Source organism: Chiloscyllium punctatum, chromosome 19 (genome assembly GCF_047496795.1).
Source record: "Chiloscyllium punctatum isolate Juve2018m chromosome 19, sChiPun1.3, whole genome shotgun sequence".
Taxonomy (NCBI): domain Eukaryota; kingdom Metazoa; phylum Chordata; class Chondrichthyes; order Orectolobiformes; family Hemiscylliidae; genus Chiloscyllium; species Chiloscyllium punctatum.
Window position 1 is genome coordinate 49,897,448 of NC_092757.1, and position 14,689 is coordinate 49,912,136.

At 45.1% G+C, this 14,689-nt stretch overlaps 1 protein-coding gene across 1 annotated transcript in view; it reads right to left on the reverse strand.

The window, feature by feature from the left end:
- Positions 1-4,305: 4,305 nt before the first annotated feature.
- LOC140491234 (scavenger receptor cysteine-rich domain-containing group B protein) overlaps positions 4,306-14,689 on the reverse strand; it is a 78,523-nt gene continuing 68,139 nt past the window's right edge. The window contains exon 11 of the mRNA XM_072589207.1: positions 4,306-4,631. Within this exon, the coding sequence (XP_072445308.1) occupies positions 4,315-4,631 (317 nt within the window). The 3' untranslated portion in view covers positions 4,306-4,314. The remainder of the gene's footprint in view (positions 4,632-14,689) is intronic.

Sequence of the window (14,689 nt, forward strand, 5' to 3'; positions counted from 1 at the left end):
AGACAGTAAGGCTCTCCCATCGCTTAACTGCCACCTCATACACGTCAGACCAATTCATCGCCGTTGATAGGCAGGAGAGTGGGCATGTTGGGGCTGGGAGGGTATGTCGGTGTTTCGCTCAAAATTAGAAGCCTGGAAAACTGGTTTCTAACTCTGTCCTGCACATGTCTGCTGCGGCTTTTGTGCTGACATTTTTGGAGAGGAGGAACTCTTCATTATGACCATTAACTCTGGCTCCCACAGCCCAAAATGGAACCTGACTAGAAGATAATTGCTGTCAGTCGAGTTACCAAGGACTGTGAAAACAGGTGACAATATGGAGATGGGGAGCTGGAATAAGTGAGTGCTTTTTGAAGCATTTCTGATTCAGGAAGAATAGGCTAACTCATTCTGGGCCACCTTTTCTTTTTAGGGTATGGGCGTCGCTGACTGGGCCAGTATTTATTGCATGTCCCTTGAGAAGGTAGTGGTGAGCTTCCTTTTTGAACCGCTGCAGTCCATGTGCTGTTGGTTGACCCACAATACCCTTAGGGAGACAATTCCAGGATTTTGATCCCGTGACAGTGAAGGAACAGTGATATATTTTCACATCAGAATAGGGAGTGGCTTGGAAGGGAACTTGCGGGTGGTGGTGTTCCCATGTATCTGCTGCCCCTGTTCTTCTAGATGGAAGTGGTCATGGGTTTGGAAGGTTATGTCTGTTATAACCTTTGGGAGGGGTTGAGACTTGCAGGGTGGTGGATACCAAGGGTTAAATGGGCAAAAACTTGGCAATTATGGGATGTTGCTCAGGCAGGGCAGCTTGCCCACTCCCAGGCAGCATTATGGCATTTTAATCATGTTCATTAGGTGAGAAACCTTGTGGGTTTAGCTACAGCCGAGCAGAATTCCCAGGCCTGGGGAAACCTAGCATCTACAGTAAGGCTAGGACAGGGTCATTTCCTCCATAGCTGGGCTAGGGATTCTAACTCCAGGTTAACCAAACTCCCCCATATGAAACATCTCTCCAGGGATAGGCAAAATAACACACACACTCACAGCACCCCTCTCCCCACCACCCTCAAAAGCATGTGTCTAATCACGAGTTCTGGCTTTGCTGTGTGACTGGTCTTCCCCTCCCCTGCCAAGCCCTCACCTCCAGTGCTGTAGTGTAAATAGCATCCCTTTCCTCTCTGTGTGAATCAGTGCCGTGAATATCAGCAAATACCCAAGCTGACATTGGTTGCCTCTCTGCACACCCTCAAGCACCAAGTTATCAGGAGTACACTGGGCCTTTTGTTCCTTACCTACGGACCAAGGAAGAGTGGCTAGGGCCAGAGATCAGCTCACTCAATACATGCTGGGCCTTCCTCTCAACGACTAAGATTTACTCTATTACTAGACCATTGGTGGTGCTTTCAGACCCATACTTAGACAGAAAGATAAGATTAACTATGGGGCACTAATCTCATTGATGAGTTCCAATGACAAATGGCTTGTACAACATGGAAGCAGTTTATAGAACTCCCCTCACATGTATTGTTCTCGCCAAACATGCACTGTGAAGGTCCTGTTAGAGTTTGGATTTGCTCCCACTCTGGTCATAGCTGTCACAATGCATTTCACATCATTATTTCAAACGATAGAGGCGAAGGTTTAATTGGGCAGTTTACCAGAAACTCATTTCAACATGAGCAAGAACACAGAGGTGGTTATTCAATTAGCTCATGAATGATCTATATCTGAATTTATTCACCTGCCATATTTCCCAAACCATTAATAACTAGACATTATTGATCTCAGTTTGACAAGTTTCAATAGTGATTTAAGAAGAATATGCACTGACTCATTCTGAGCCACCGTTTCTTTTTAGGATGACGGTGTGGCTGGTTGGCCCAGCATTTATTGCCCATCCCTAATTGCCCTTTGATAAGGTAGTGCTGAGCTGCCTGCTTGAGCCACTGCAGTCCATGTGCTTTTAGTTGACCCACAATGCCCTTAGGGAGAGACCCTCAATGGATTATGGGGGAAAGAGGATTATGAGGTTTTTCCCATTCTCCTCCTAAAGATAAGGTAACTAGCAAAGGTCTTTTCCCTAGGGTGGGGGAGTTCAGAACTAGGGGGCATATGTTTAAGGTGAGAGATAAAAAGATTTAAAAGGGACCCAAGGGAGGATCTTTTTCACACAGAGGGTGGTTCATACGTGGAATGAACTACTCCAGGAAGTTTTAGACACAGGTATAGTTACAACCTTGAAAAGATATTTGGACAGGTACATGAAAAGGTTTACAGGGATATGCGCCAAATGCAGGGCAAGTGGGTCGAGTTTAATTTGGGAAAGTTGGTCGGCATGGAGAAGTTGGTCCGAAGGATCTGTTTCCGTGCTGTATAACCCTGCTACTCTATAATCACTATTTAAAACTTTAACAAGACAGAACTGAAATGGACGTGACCTACACCCTACAGAGAAGATATCTAATATCCTCAAATAGGATGTGCGCCCTCTAAAATACACTTTAAATGATAAGAAAGAGAAAGCTATCTGTATATATAACACCACTGTAGGTGGTAAAAGGCAGACTTCACTCAATTCTCTAAGCAGTGTCTGCTAGCTGATAGCTGTCAGAACTGTGCAGTGTTCCTCTCCAAAGGGTGGCACGGTGGGTCAGTGGTTAGCACTGCTGCCTCACAGCACCAGGGACACTGGTCCAGGATTCTCTCAAGGAGAAAGTGAGGGCTGCAGATGCTGGAGATCAGAGCTGAAAATGTGTTGCTGGGAAAGCGCAGCAGGTCAGGCAGCATCCAAGGAGCAGGAGAATCGACGTTTCGGGCATCAGCCCTTCTTCAGGAATTATCAATTGTCTTACGGACCCAGATTTGATTCCACCCTGTGCGGAGTTTGCACATTCTTGAAGAAGGGCTCATCGCCGCCCCCCCCCCCCCCCACCTCCCCATGTAGAGTATTGTGAGCACTTTTGGGCCCCATACCTCAGGAAGGGTGTACTGGCCCAAGAGCAGGTCCAGAGGAGATTCACAAGAATGATCTCAGGAGTGAAAGGCTTAACAGATGAGGAGTGTTTGAGGACTCTCGGTCAATTTCAATGGGAGTTTAGAAGGATGAGGAGGGATCTGATTGAAACTTACAGAATATTGAATGGCCTGAACAGAGTGAACATTGGGAAGATGTTTCCATTGTTAGGAGAGACTAGGACCCAAGGGCACAGCCTTAGAGTAAAGGGAAGACTCTTTAGAATGGAGATAAGAAGGAAATTATTCAGCCAGAGAGTGGGGAATCTATGGAATTCATTGCCACAGTTGGCTGTGGAGGCCAGGTCACTGAGTGTATTTAAGACAAAGACAGATAGGTTCCTGTTTGTCAAGGGGATCATGGGTTGCAGGGAGAAAGCAGGAGAATGGGGTTGAGAAACTTATCAGCCGTGATTGAATGGTGGGAGAGACAAGGGTGGAGCAGACTTAATGGGCTGAATGGCCTAATTTCTGCTCCTGTGTCTGATGGTCTTACGGACCCAGATTTGATTCCACCCTGTGCGGAGTTTGCACATTCTCCTTGTGTTTCCGTTTTCCTCCCACAGTCCAAGGATGTGCAGTTTGGGTGGATTGGCCATGCTAAATTGCCCATTGTGTCAAGCAATGTGCAGGTTAGGTGGGTGAGCCATGGGAAATGCAGGATTACAAGGATAGGGTGGGGTGTTCTTCAGAGGGTCAGTATAGGTTGAATGGCCTGCTTCCACACTGTAGGGATTCTATGATTGATGAATAGTTTATAGGCTGCAAGTTAGCTCAGCAAGCTAAGGTGAAGCAGAATAAAGCTAACATTCTGGGTTCAATCCCTGTACTGCCTGTGGTAGTTTATAGAGTCTCTGCTTGCCCACTTTCACCTTGTGCTTGTCGAGTGGTCACCCTCAAGTTACACATCACCAACTGTCTCTCTCCAGTGGAGGGAAGATTACTTTCTGGATTAGTCCTAACCTGCCGTACAGGTAGCAATTTATGGTGCTGTCTGCCTCAGGGAACCAACACTGGTCTCTAAATGAGTGCTGCTAAGAAACAGTGCCAAAGAAACACATCTCTCACCCGAAAGCACAGCTTTGCTGGTACAGGAAATAATCATCTTTCGTAAGATAATACACATTAAACCTGTGATGGGAGATAATATTTAAAATGTATAAAGTGCACATTATATGGGGATTTCAGTTTGGTAGTTTTGAGCTATTTACACATTTATAGATTTACATATATTCACCGTACCTCCCTTCACACACCGCACCCACCCCACCCCCTACAGCCAATGGAAGGCACCTTCGTTGAGATTGTTCATAATGTGCACATCACACTTGCATCTTCCGTGTGGTCGCAGTTGTGGACGTCCCAGCCGATATGGGAGCACTGGTTCAGCAAGCTCTCGTTTCCTTTGCATTTCACATTGTCGAGGTGGATGATGCCAACGCCCTGCCCGAAGTACGCCTGTGCCTTCGCAGCCTGGGCCCTGCCACATCCCAGCTGCCTGCAGACCACCCTCGCTGCCCGCAAGTCCCAGGCGTCATCGCAAACCGTGCCCCACTGGGCCATCAAGTAGATCTCCAGCCGGCCCTCACACCGGTGCCGTCCATTCACAAGGCGGACTTGTGATTCTAAAACGGGATTGCAAAAAAAAAACACACACACACAAATGATAACATGATTCAAAACCTTGCTATTTGTGGTAGCCATTGCCAAGAATGAGACGGTAACAACAATTTTTAACATGTGTACCATAAAAAAAACAACAAATCCCCTGTGTCCGGATCTTGGTGCCTCCTGTAATAGGAGCAGGTCAGATTTATAAATGGTCGGTAGCAGCCCATTCTGGGATTCCCAACTTCATTCCCATCAAAGGAAATTGTTATGGCCCCAGGATAAGGGGGTGTGGCTGGTGCAAGCACAAACAGCAATCCCACTCTGACCCATTCCTTTGATATTCATTTCAACCTCCTCACCATTTTCCGTAGAGTTAGATTTTTCATGGTAGCTGACATGTTTCAGGGTTTCACAAAGGAGTTATGAGGGATTCATGTTCTGGAGTTGAGGCCTTTTGAGTGGAAACATTTACAACTCCATATAATGCTCTGTGATAAATTAAATAGATTTTTTAAAAATGAGTGGGCTTTGCTTTTAAAAGCTAAGTGACCAGCATTCTGAAAGTGTTCAGACAATTAGAGTATTCAATCCAATACAGAAAGTGCTCTTACACATCCAACAGTATTGAGATGGATACTTAATGTGTCACTTTTCTCATCATTTGATCCATCCTTCGATTAACAGTTCAGTCATATGTTCAGCTATTTAAATCAGTAAAGCAGACAGTCATCGCAATGGTCTTAAAGTCTTCAGTTCCAGAGGTAATGCTGACACAGGCTGGAGTTTGGAAACCCATTATGAATGCTTGTCTGAACTCCAAATGTCACTGATGGATTTAACTCAGTGTGATACAGCCAGCAGAGAGTCTATGAGAGTTGTTTTGCTGTACACTTTTTATGAAATTAAAGCATTTTGAAGAGGCATTTGATCATTTCTTTTGGTTTTGACAATTTTATGAATACAGAATAAGTTAATTTTTTCAAGTTAAGTTTGAATCTCTGAAGGTTTGACTGTTTTATGATCTCCTAAAGGGATCCATGTTTCAAGATGGTTTGGAATGGCTAGAAAGTTTTGCAATGTTATAATGACAGTGATGGAAATGATCATTATTGAATCCTCCTGCTTGCTTCTTCCTGAACTCATGCAAGTATAGGCGCATGCAGAATAAAAAGGCATTTCATAATTTTCAAAGGCATGGTCATGTCTGCTTTCCCTAATCTATGTGGACTCAACATTTCTCTTTATTCTTTCATGGGATGTGGGCACCATTGGCAAGGCCAGCTTTTCAAATGGTTTGGTCAGTCATTTCCAGTGAAGAGGTGAACATGTTTGATGTGGCTCTAGAGTCAAATGTATCCAGGCCAGGTAAAGACTGTGCTAGGATTAGGGTCAGGGTCAGAGTTAGGGTTAGAGTTAGTATTAGGGTTAGGATTAGATTTAGGGTTAGATTTAGGGTTAGGTTAAGGTTAGGATCAGGGTCAGAGTTCGAGTTAGGATTAGGGTCAGGATTAGAGTCAGGGTTAGGATTAGGATTAGGGTCAGGGTCAGAGTTAGAGTTAGTATTAGGGTTAGGATTAGATTTAGGGTTAGGGTTAGGGTCAGAGTCAGAGTCAGATTTACAGTTAGAGTTAGGATTAGGGTTAGGACTACGATTAGGGTCAAGGTCAGAGTTAGAGTTCGAGTTAGGATTAGGGTTACGTTTAGATTCAGGGTTAGGGTTAGGATTAGTATTAGGATTAGGGTCAGGGTCTAAATTCGAGTTAGGATTAGGGTCAGGATTAGATTCAGGGTTAGGGTTAAGGTTAGGATTAGGGTCAGGGTCAGGGTCAGAGTTAGATTAGGGATTGGGTTAGGGTTAGGTTAGGGTTAGGGTCAGTCCCAAGGGTACGTTCATGAAGCAGAGCAGCTTTTAGAAGAATTGATGCTTTTCCTTTTCATTACTACTTACATGACCATTGTATTCCAGACTTGTGAATTGAATTTAGTCCCTGGCAGGATTTGAACCCGTGTCTGTATCCCTGGATTACCAATCCAGTGTCATAATCGCTGCATCCTCCAACACTTCCAACTTTGTTTCCTCACAGACTCTAAATCACCGACTCTTATTGAGGTCACAATAGTTGCCATAAGAATGTGAGTTCAGTATTCCCAGATAACTGCTACACTCCCCTGTAAAGAAAACATGTATCTCCTCCTGTATCTCCTCCCATAATGCTCGTTTGTACATGGTCAGTTTTCCTTTATCTCCTCCTTCTTGCCCTGAAATAAGCCCCATATTCTGACAGCTCGATGGGTGAGGGAGTTCTTTCATTCATTCGCAGGGTTTCGCTGGCTGGCCCAACATTTATTGTCGATTCTGAATTGGCCCTTGAGAAGGTGGTGGTGTGTTGCGAATCCTGATTAGATTCCTTGATGACTATCCCATCTTGATGGCCTCCAGTTATCATCTGTCTACAAGACAACAGCCTCTCACCATCTCAATCACCTTCTGTGATATTAAATACATCTCTATGGGCACCGCTCAGTGCATTCAGTCAATCCACACACTTCCCCCTAGTTTGACCTCTTTCCAACAATGGTCCCGTTCCCTGCCCTGAACACAGCTCTTGTTTTTTTTGCCTGCTTGTGTGCACAACTGAGTGTGAGGTTCATGCATGAACATCACTGGTTTTCACACGATGGGACAGAGATGCTATGGTCCAGGCCAGACCCCCTCAAAATATCTCCAGCAGGTAGCCTAGACCCTAACTTTTTCTTATTTCAAAGGTAGATGTGAAGTGGGTGTCCAGGTGTGATGCAGCTGGTCAAACCACTCAACTTTAAGGAAACCAGAATTTATTTAAACACTGCAGTTGAAACACAAATAAAAGAAAGCAGAACTTAGACTAACAACCACTGGAAAATGTAACTGACCCACAGTAACTATGACTAATTAGCAGTTCCAATCCAGGAACATCCCACAAACACACCCCTTGGCAGAAAGGTAAATTCAAACACAGATTCTTACAGGCAGGAGGCAACAATTTCTAGAGGGGGATTTCAGAAGAAAGTCAGTGAGGAATTCTTTACCGAAGCTTACAACTCCACTTGATTCACATATCTTATGATGGCTACAGCTAAAACTAAAACAGCTAGAAAAAGCCTGAGCTGGGAGAACTGTCCACTTCCCTCCCATTGTTAAACCAGACTCCTCGGCATCTCTGCCTTTACGACTTCTCTTCAAAAAAAAAACCAAGGACAAAATCACCTTTTGAAAGTGACAGCACTGTCACACAGAAAAGATTCCAGCAATGTGATCAGTGTTTACTCTGCCCAAGGTGGGAGCTCAAGCAGAAATGCCAGTTAAACCTTCATTCAGTGGGAGACATCGGGTGTCAACACCTGAGATGAACGCCAACTAAAGAGTCTGAGTCCAATCTCGGCATTGATGGCAACTGCGTGGCCTGAGCACTGTGCTCAATTGGATAGATTCACAATGTATCCAGTCCATGGATCCGAGGACTATCATTAACAGCAGCCACAGCTGAGTTCAACCACATTGGCACGGTGGCTCAGTGGTTAGCATGCTACCTCACAGTGCCAGAGACCCAGGTTCAATTCCAGCCTTGGGTGACTGTCTGTATGGAGTTTGTCTGCGTGGGTTTCCTTCAGGTGCTCCTGTTTCCTCCCACAGTCCAAAGATACGCAGGCCAGGTGAATTAGCCATGCTAAACTGCTCATAGTGTTAGGTGCATTAGTCAGAGGGAAATGTCCGGGTGGGTTACTTTTTGGAGGGTTGGTGTGGACTTATTGGGCTGAAGGACCTGTTTCCACACTGTAGGGAATCTAACCTAATACTGTAATCTCATGCCCCGGCCTATTAGCCTTGCTGCCATAACCATAAAGCCCGGGGACCAACTCTGGACTACTACGGAATATCTGAGGACATGTTCACCTGGCGAAATTAGAGCACCCAGTACATGTATTCTAAACAGCTGGAACAGGACACTGTAGACAGGAAACAGTGTCTGTGGGAAGAATCTTGGACAGGTCGGAACAACGTGGATCATGGAGAAGCACATGAGAAGTTCCATGACGCCATTCTCAACATTGGGAGGACATTTTGCATTTTCTAATTAAGTCCCAGACATCGAGGCCAGATACTCACTAGGCAATAATGAGGTGCCTAGTAACAGGGATCAATGCTCGCTATTGGCCTCATTAATGGCACATCTCACCTCATCAGTATACTGCTTCCAATCCTACCGCGAAGTAACCGCATGCCGACAATTCCCACCAGGAAAAGTCCCAGCTGGCCACATGCTCCTACAGATCTCCACCTTGAACATCCAGGAGTAATGTCTAGGACACACTCCATGGGCACCAGTTGCCTGCATCCCACAGACATGGACGCTGCCTTCCAACATTTGCCAGCTTGGCAGGACCCTCAGGGCACCTCTCCGACCCACTTGCATCTGCACGTTGGGTACACTGGTAACTAGTATTGCAATACTGATGTGAGGGCACTGGGCACAGGGTCAAACCGCAGTTCACACATGGACCAGGCTGCATCAGAACTGCTCACTTTTTCTCTGAGTGTTCACTCACTTGGCAACTACCTGCCTCTCAAAAAAAACAGCCTTGCTGCTCCTTAATAGGCTATCTCTGTTCGCATGTTAGCACTTGTATTGCTATATTGACTGTATGGTGCAGACACAGAGCTAGGCTGCTTATTGTAATGATGAGTGTGGATCAGTCCAGGGAGTGGACATCTTGCTGTATGGCACATTGAGACATCAATCTCACAAATACACCATGTGCCAGCTGCCTGTGGCAACAAATACTCTTTATATTTATTCAACTAAATGGCCATGTGGGGGCTAGTCCTTCATCAAGTTAATGCGGGAAGGGGTTACTGTCACTTAGAGAGGTCTCAATGTCATCAGCCAAGGGTGGGTCCGCGCACAGTCCAGGGTCAGTTATCCACTGGTGGTGGTCATGGTCAGGGAGTGAAATACAGTCAGTCCTGTAGGAGCCTCATAAGCAGTCAGGGGAACTGCGTTCTGTCAGAAGGGGAGCTGCAGGGAGAGTGATTGCAGTCTGGTCTCTCCTTCCCTGTGGTGGTCTGTCAAAGTCAGTCAGGGGCTGAAGATCCTGTCCTGGGGGTCCGTGTGCTGAGCAGTGGAGAGGAGGAAGGGGGCATTCAAGGCTAAGGGTGATGCATTGAGGTAGAAGCAAGGATGGTGATGGGAGCAATGGGAAAATATGTTGAGGTATAAAGGAGACATCTGTTAAGGAACAGGAATGCTTAGAGAGTAGGGGAGGGGGGAGCTGTTATGAGTGACCACCAAACATGGTCTCCATGGGGGCAGATGTGTGGGGAGATGGGAGTGGCGGTGTGTACAGGTCCATAGTCAATATCACCAAACTCTAATGCCAGGTTTCAGAGCAAGGAGATAAGTTAGTGGCAGAGATCGGTATAGTGGGTGTCCACTTAGAGTGGGGGGAGGGGGTGTGGGGGTAATAGAAATGGGGTGTCTGGGTAGAGCAAAGTTAAAGGGGACATGGAGACACTGGGGGGGGACGGGAAATATCTCGAGAGCAGGCTGAGTCTGGTGCTGAGCTGTCTTGTGTGAGTGAAATTCTCTCCCTGTTTAATAGCAGTGACCTGCAGCTGGGAAATGGCTGGGACAATGCTCGGGGGCGGGGGGGCTGTTTGATGAGTCGGAGTGTGTACTCTATCTCCGCTGGACATTCAGGAGGATACTGAAGGGGTGAATGTCAAATGCAGCTGTTTGGAGTTCACAGGCTGTGTCCAACATGTCACTGGCCCTCGAAAACTGTACAAAGAGTTCTTAATAGAACAGAAGTTACTGCCCCGATTTTAAAACAGACAATACTGACCACCACCAAATACTCATCCTCTCTCCACCTACACTGAATCTGAGTGCGCATGTGTGTGTGTGTGTGAGAGAGAGAGAGACTGTGTGTGTGTGTGTGTGTGTGTGTGTGTATGTGTGTGAGTGAGTGTGTGAATGTGTGCATGCGTGTGTGTGTGTGAGCGAGTGTGAGTGTGTGTGAGAGGGTGTGTCTGTGTGTGCACCTATGTGTGTGAGCGTGTGAGTGTGTGTCTGTGTGAGAGTGAGTGTGTGTGTGTCTCTGTGAGTGCCTGTGCATGTGTGTGTGAGAGAGAACAAGAGTATGTATGTGTATGTCTGTGTGCAGCTGTGTGTATGTCAGTGTACGTGTGTGCGTGTCGGTGTCTGTGTGAACGTGTCAGTGTCAGTATGAGTGTGTGCATCTGAGTGTGTCTGCTGGTGTGGGTCAGTTTGTGAGTGAGTGCTGGTGTGTGTTTATATCTCGTTGAGTGTTGTGCATGTCTGTGTACTGTGTTAATGTATACGTGTCAGTATGAGCACATTGGTGTGTGTGTCCACATGTAAGTGTGAGAGTGTAGGTCTGTGTGTAAGTATTGTTATGTGTGTAGAGTATACGTGTATACTGCATGCACAGTATTTCACAGGATCTAATTAATTTTACTGATGGTACACAGACACTCAAACTTTGAGAGTTTGTGTTTTGTTCACATGGATAGACAATGAGCTGCTGGTTCATGGTCAGGGACAGCTCATTCCTTGACCCTTGTTAAAGGATATCAGACAAAATGGAGAGTTGTGACAGTACAGTTCTACCTCAGAGGTAAAGATTGAAGAAATCAACAACAGATTAAAATGAGAAATATTTAACTATCCTGGCAAATGGATGAGGAGGCTGAGAGACACATGAAGAGGTAGCATGAGAGGAAGGTGAAGAAGGAGAAAAAGGAAAGAGGAGACATAAATAGTGAAAGGGAGAATCAGAGTGGGATAGAGAAACAGAAAATAATCCAGAAATCAATAGGGAGAGAGCTGAAATTGGAGGAGATACAGAGTGCAATGAACGTACAAATGGAGCAAGTCAGAGACGGAGATAGTGACGGGGGAGAGAAAGGAGAGGGAGTCTGACAGAGGAACAAAAAACCATCAGGAAACAGATAGTGAACAGGAGAAGAAGGTGGGGTGAGAGAGGGAGAATCAGCGGGAAAGAGGGACCTAAAGGAAGAGACAAGAGAAAAACATCTGATGAGAGAGGGATGGCAGGAAAAAGAGAACAGAAACATAACTGTTCTCCAGCACCTATCATAATCTGAGGAAATTCAAGATGTCTCTGCAGGCAATCACTTGCTGCTCACTGCTGCAGTACAGGAAAAAGAGCAACCAATTTATGCATAGCAAACTCCAAGAACTATCAGGAAGGTATGGCCAGTAAACCCGAGTTAGTGATGGATGATCAGTGGGTAATGTTTGCACAATATAGTGTGAGCTCTCCAACACCTTCAAATATTGGCCAAAGAAGATTTGTGAGAGTAGGGGATTCAGTAACCAGCAGAAACACATTAAAGCTAATGGGAAAAGAACTGGATGGAAGATGAGGAGAAAGTATCTTGACACCGTAAACTGTTGTGACTTGAAAAGTGACTGAAAGAACAAAGAAAGTCAATTCAATTATAATGCTCAAAAAGGAAATTACATCAATGGTTTTCTTGAAAAGGAAAGCATTGGTGGGACAAATAAAGAGATCTCAAATTACACCAACATACAGTTGAGGTATGATGGCCTAAATGGCAAAAATTCGACGGCAGAATGATTCCCACTTTAAATACAACAAAGAATGTCTTTCAGACTTTGGCAGTTCAGGCATTACTTAGATCCATCTCTGTTAATTAATGGACAAAACAGACACATGTAATGTTTGATTCCAGTTACTCTCTGTCTCAGGAAGGCGACTGTCCCCTCCACGTGTCTAAAGTCGAGCCAACCCTCAATGCGTCTGTGTGGTTTATAATTACCAACTAACCTGTGCGTTCATTTAGAGAGCCCCTGTGCTTCCAGCCCTCTCATTGTGACTGTGAGGAGAGCAGCAGAGAATGGGGACAGCACTGCTTTTGTTCATTGGGTGCCTGGTCCTGGGGCAGCACTTTCTCAAAACATTCAGAGGAAAATAGGATGCTCTTCAGACACACAAGACTGTGTGCTGTATAACATAATTATGACTGATATCGGTTGAAACGCCATTTTAATTCATTAACCCTTAAAACTCTATCCACGTGTACCAATTTCAAACTCAGTTTTGAACTGTTTGTAAAATGCTGTGTAATTAGTCAACCTCTCAGATTACTAACTGAGGAGTGATCCTCAGCCAATTTGCATTGCCCATGACATGATGCCGCTCAGGGATAACTTGTATTACTATCTGGAAATCTTCAAATTCCCTCAGGGTCCCTCGTCTCTCTCTGCCTCTGTATACTCCTCCAGGTCGAAAAGCCTTCTGGGGTTCCTCCTTTGTAGGATTTTAACTAATTTGCCATTGGTGATGGTGCCATTAGCTGTCTGGGCTGAAGCTGTGGAATTCCCTTTGTAATCTCCCCACTTCCCTCTCCCCTCCTTTAAAACAGTCCCTAAGACTGAACCCTTTGAGCAAATTATTTGCCAACTGTACCAATATCTGCTCTTATGACTCATATAAAATTATTCTTTATTCTTTTACTGCTGATATTTTATTGTGGCCAAGACATAATAAAACTTGCACACTTTGGTTCTCCTTGTGCTTTGGCCAGACCATGTGTGGAACAGTGTCTGCAAGTCAGGTCCCCGTGTACCTTACGTTGGTCACAGTGGGAGCAGGCTGTGCTGGAGAGGTCCACATCATTCCCAGTTAGACCAGACTTGGAAGTTCAAAGGACCCGACTGGTGACATTAATGTACCCCCACTTTCTAATTCACAGGGTTTACTTGCATTTGTGGGGAACATGGAGGAATACGCAAATCTGAAAAGATATACACAGTTTCAGTGATGTAATATGTTGCATGCTGAAATAAGTGACAAAAGTGCAATACATATAACTGAGAGATCTGTCTGATGAAACTAACTGTGATTTCTCTAATTCAGGCTCAGCTCAATTATGTAGCTGCAGTGACTCCTGACCCACTGATTTCCGAATCATCTGAATAAAACTCGCTGTGTTGTTCAGTACCACTTTGTGTCTCATGTTTTCCTCAGATCAGTGCGTGGCCACGCTGACAGGGAGGAAGTGGGTGCTGGATAATGGCTGGGCGACATTGTCACCTTATGGTCTCAAAGTGGTCAGATTGACTGAATTGTGCTGTTACACATGACTCAAGCATTGGGGCTGTCTGAAGGTTATATACAGGGATCCTGTGTTCCACTTGCATCAAATCCCAAAGCTAATGGAACGTGTGACTCAGAAAATAAACTATTTGCAATGGACACTGTGATTTATGTGATTTTGCATGAGGACTTACAGGATTTACATGTATTTGGAGAAGCAAGGACTGATTAGGGATAGTCGACATGGTTTTGTGTGTGGGAAATCATGTTTCACGAAATTGATTGAGTTTTTTGAAGAAGTGACAAAGAAGATTGATGAAGGCAGAGTGGCAGACAAGATCTGTGTGGACTTCAGCAAGGCACTTGACTAGGTTCCGCATGGTAGACTTATTAACAAGGCTTAATCACATGGAATCCAGAGAGAGTTAGCCATTTGGATACAAAATTAGCTTGAAGGTTGGAGGCACAGAGTTTTTTTGGACTGGAGACCTGTGACTAACGATGTACTGACAGGATTGGGTCCACTGTGTTTTGTCATTTATAGCAATGATGTGGTTGTAAGTATAAGAGGTATGGTTAGCAAGTTTGCAGATGAGACCAAAATTGATGGTGTAGTGGACAGTGAAAAAGGTTACCTCAGAGGACAATGGGACCTTGATCAGATGGACTGAGGAGTAACAGATGGAGTTTAATTTAGATAAACATATGGTGTTGCATTTTGTTGAGGCAAAACAGGGCAGGACAAAGAACCCTTGGAGTGCAGGGTCATAATTCCTTGAAAGTGGATTCACCGGTAGACGGGATAGTGAAGCAGGCATTTGGTATGCTTTCCTTTATTGGTCAGAGCATTGAGTTGGGAGTTGGGAGGGCATTTGCAGCTGTACAGCACATTGGTTAGGCCACCTTTTGAATACTGCATTCATTT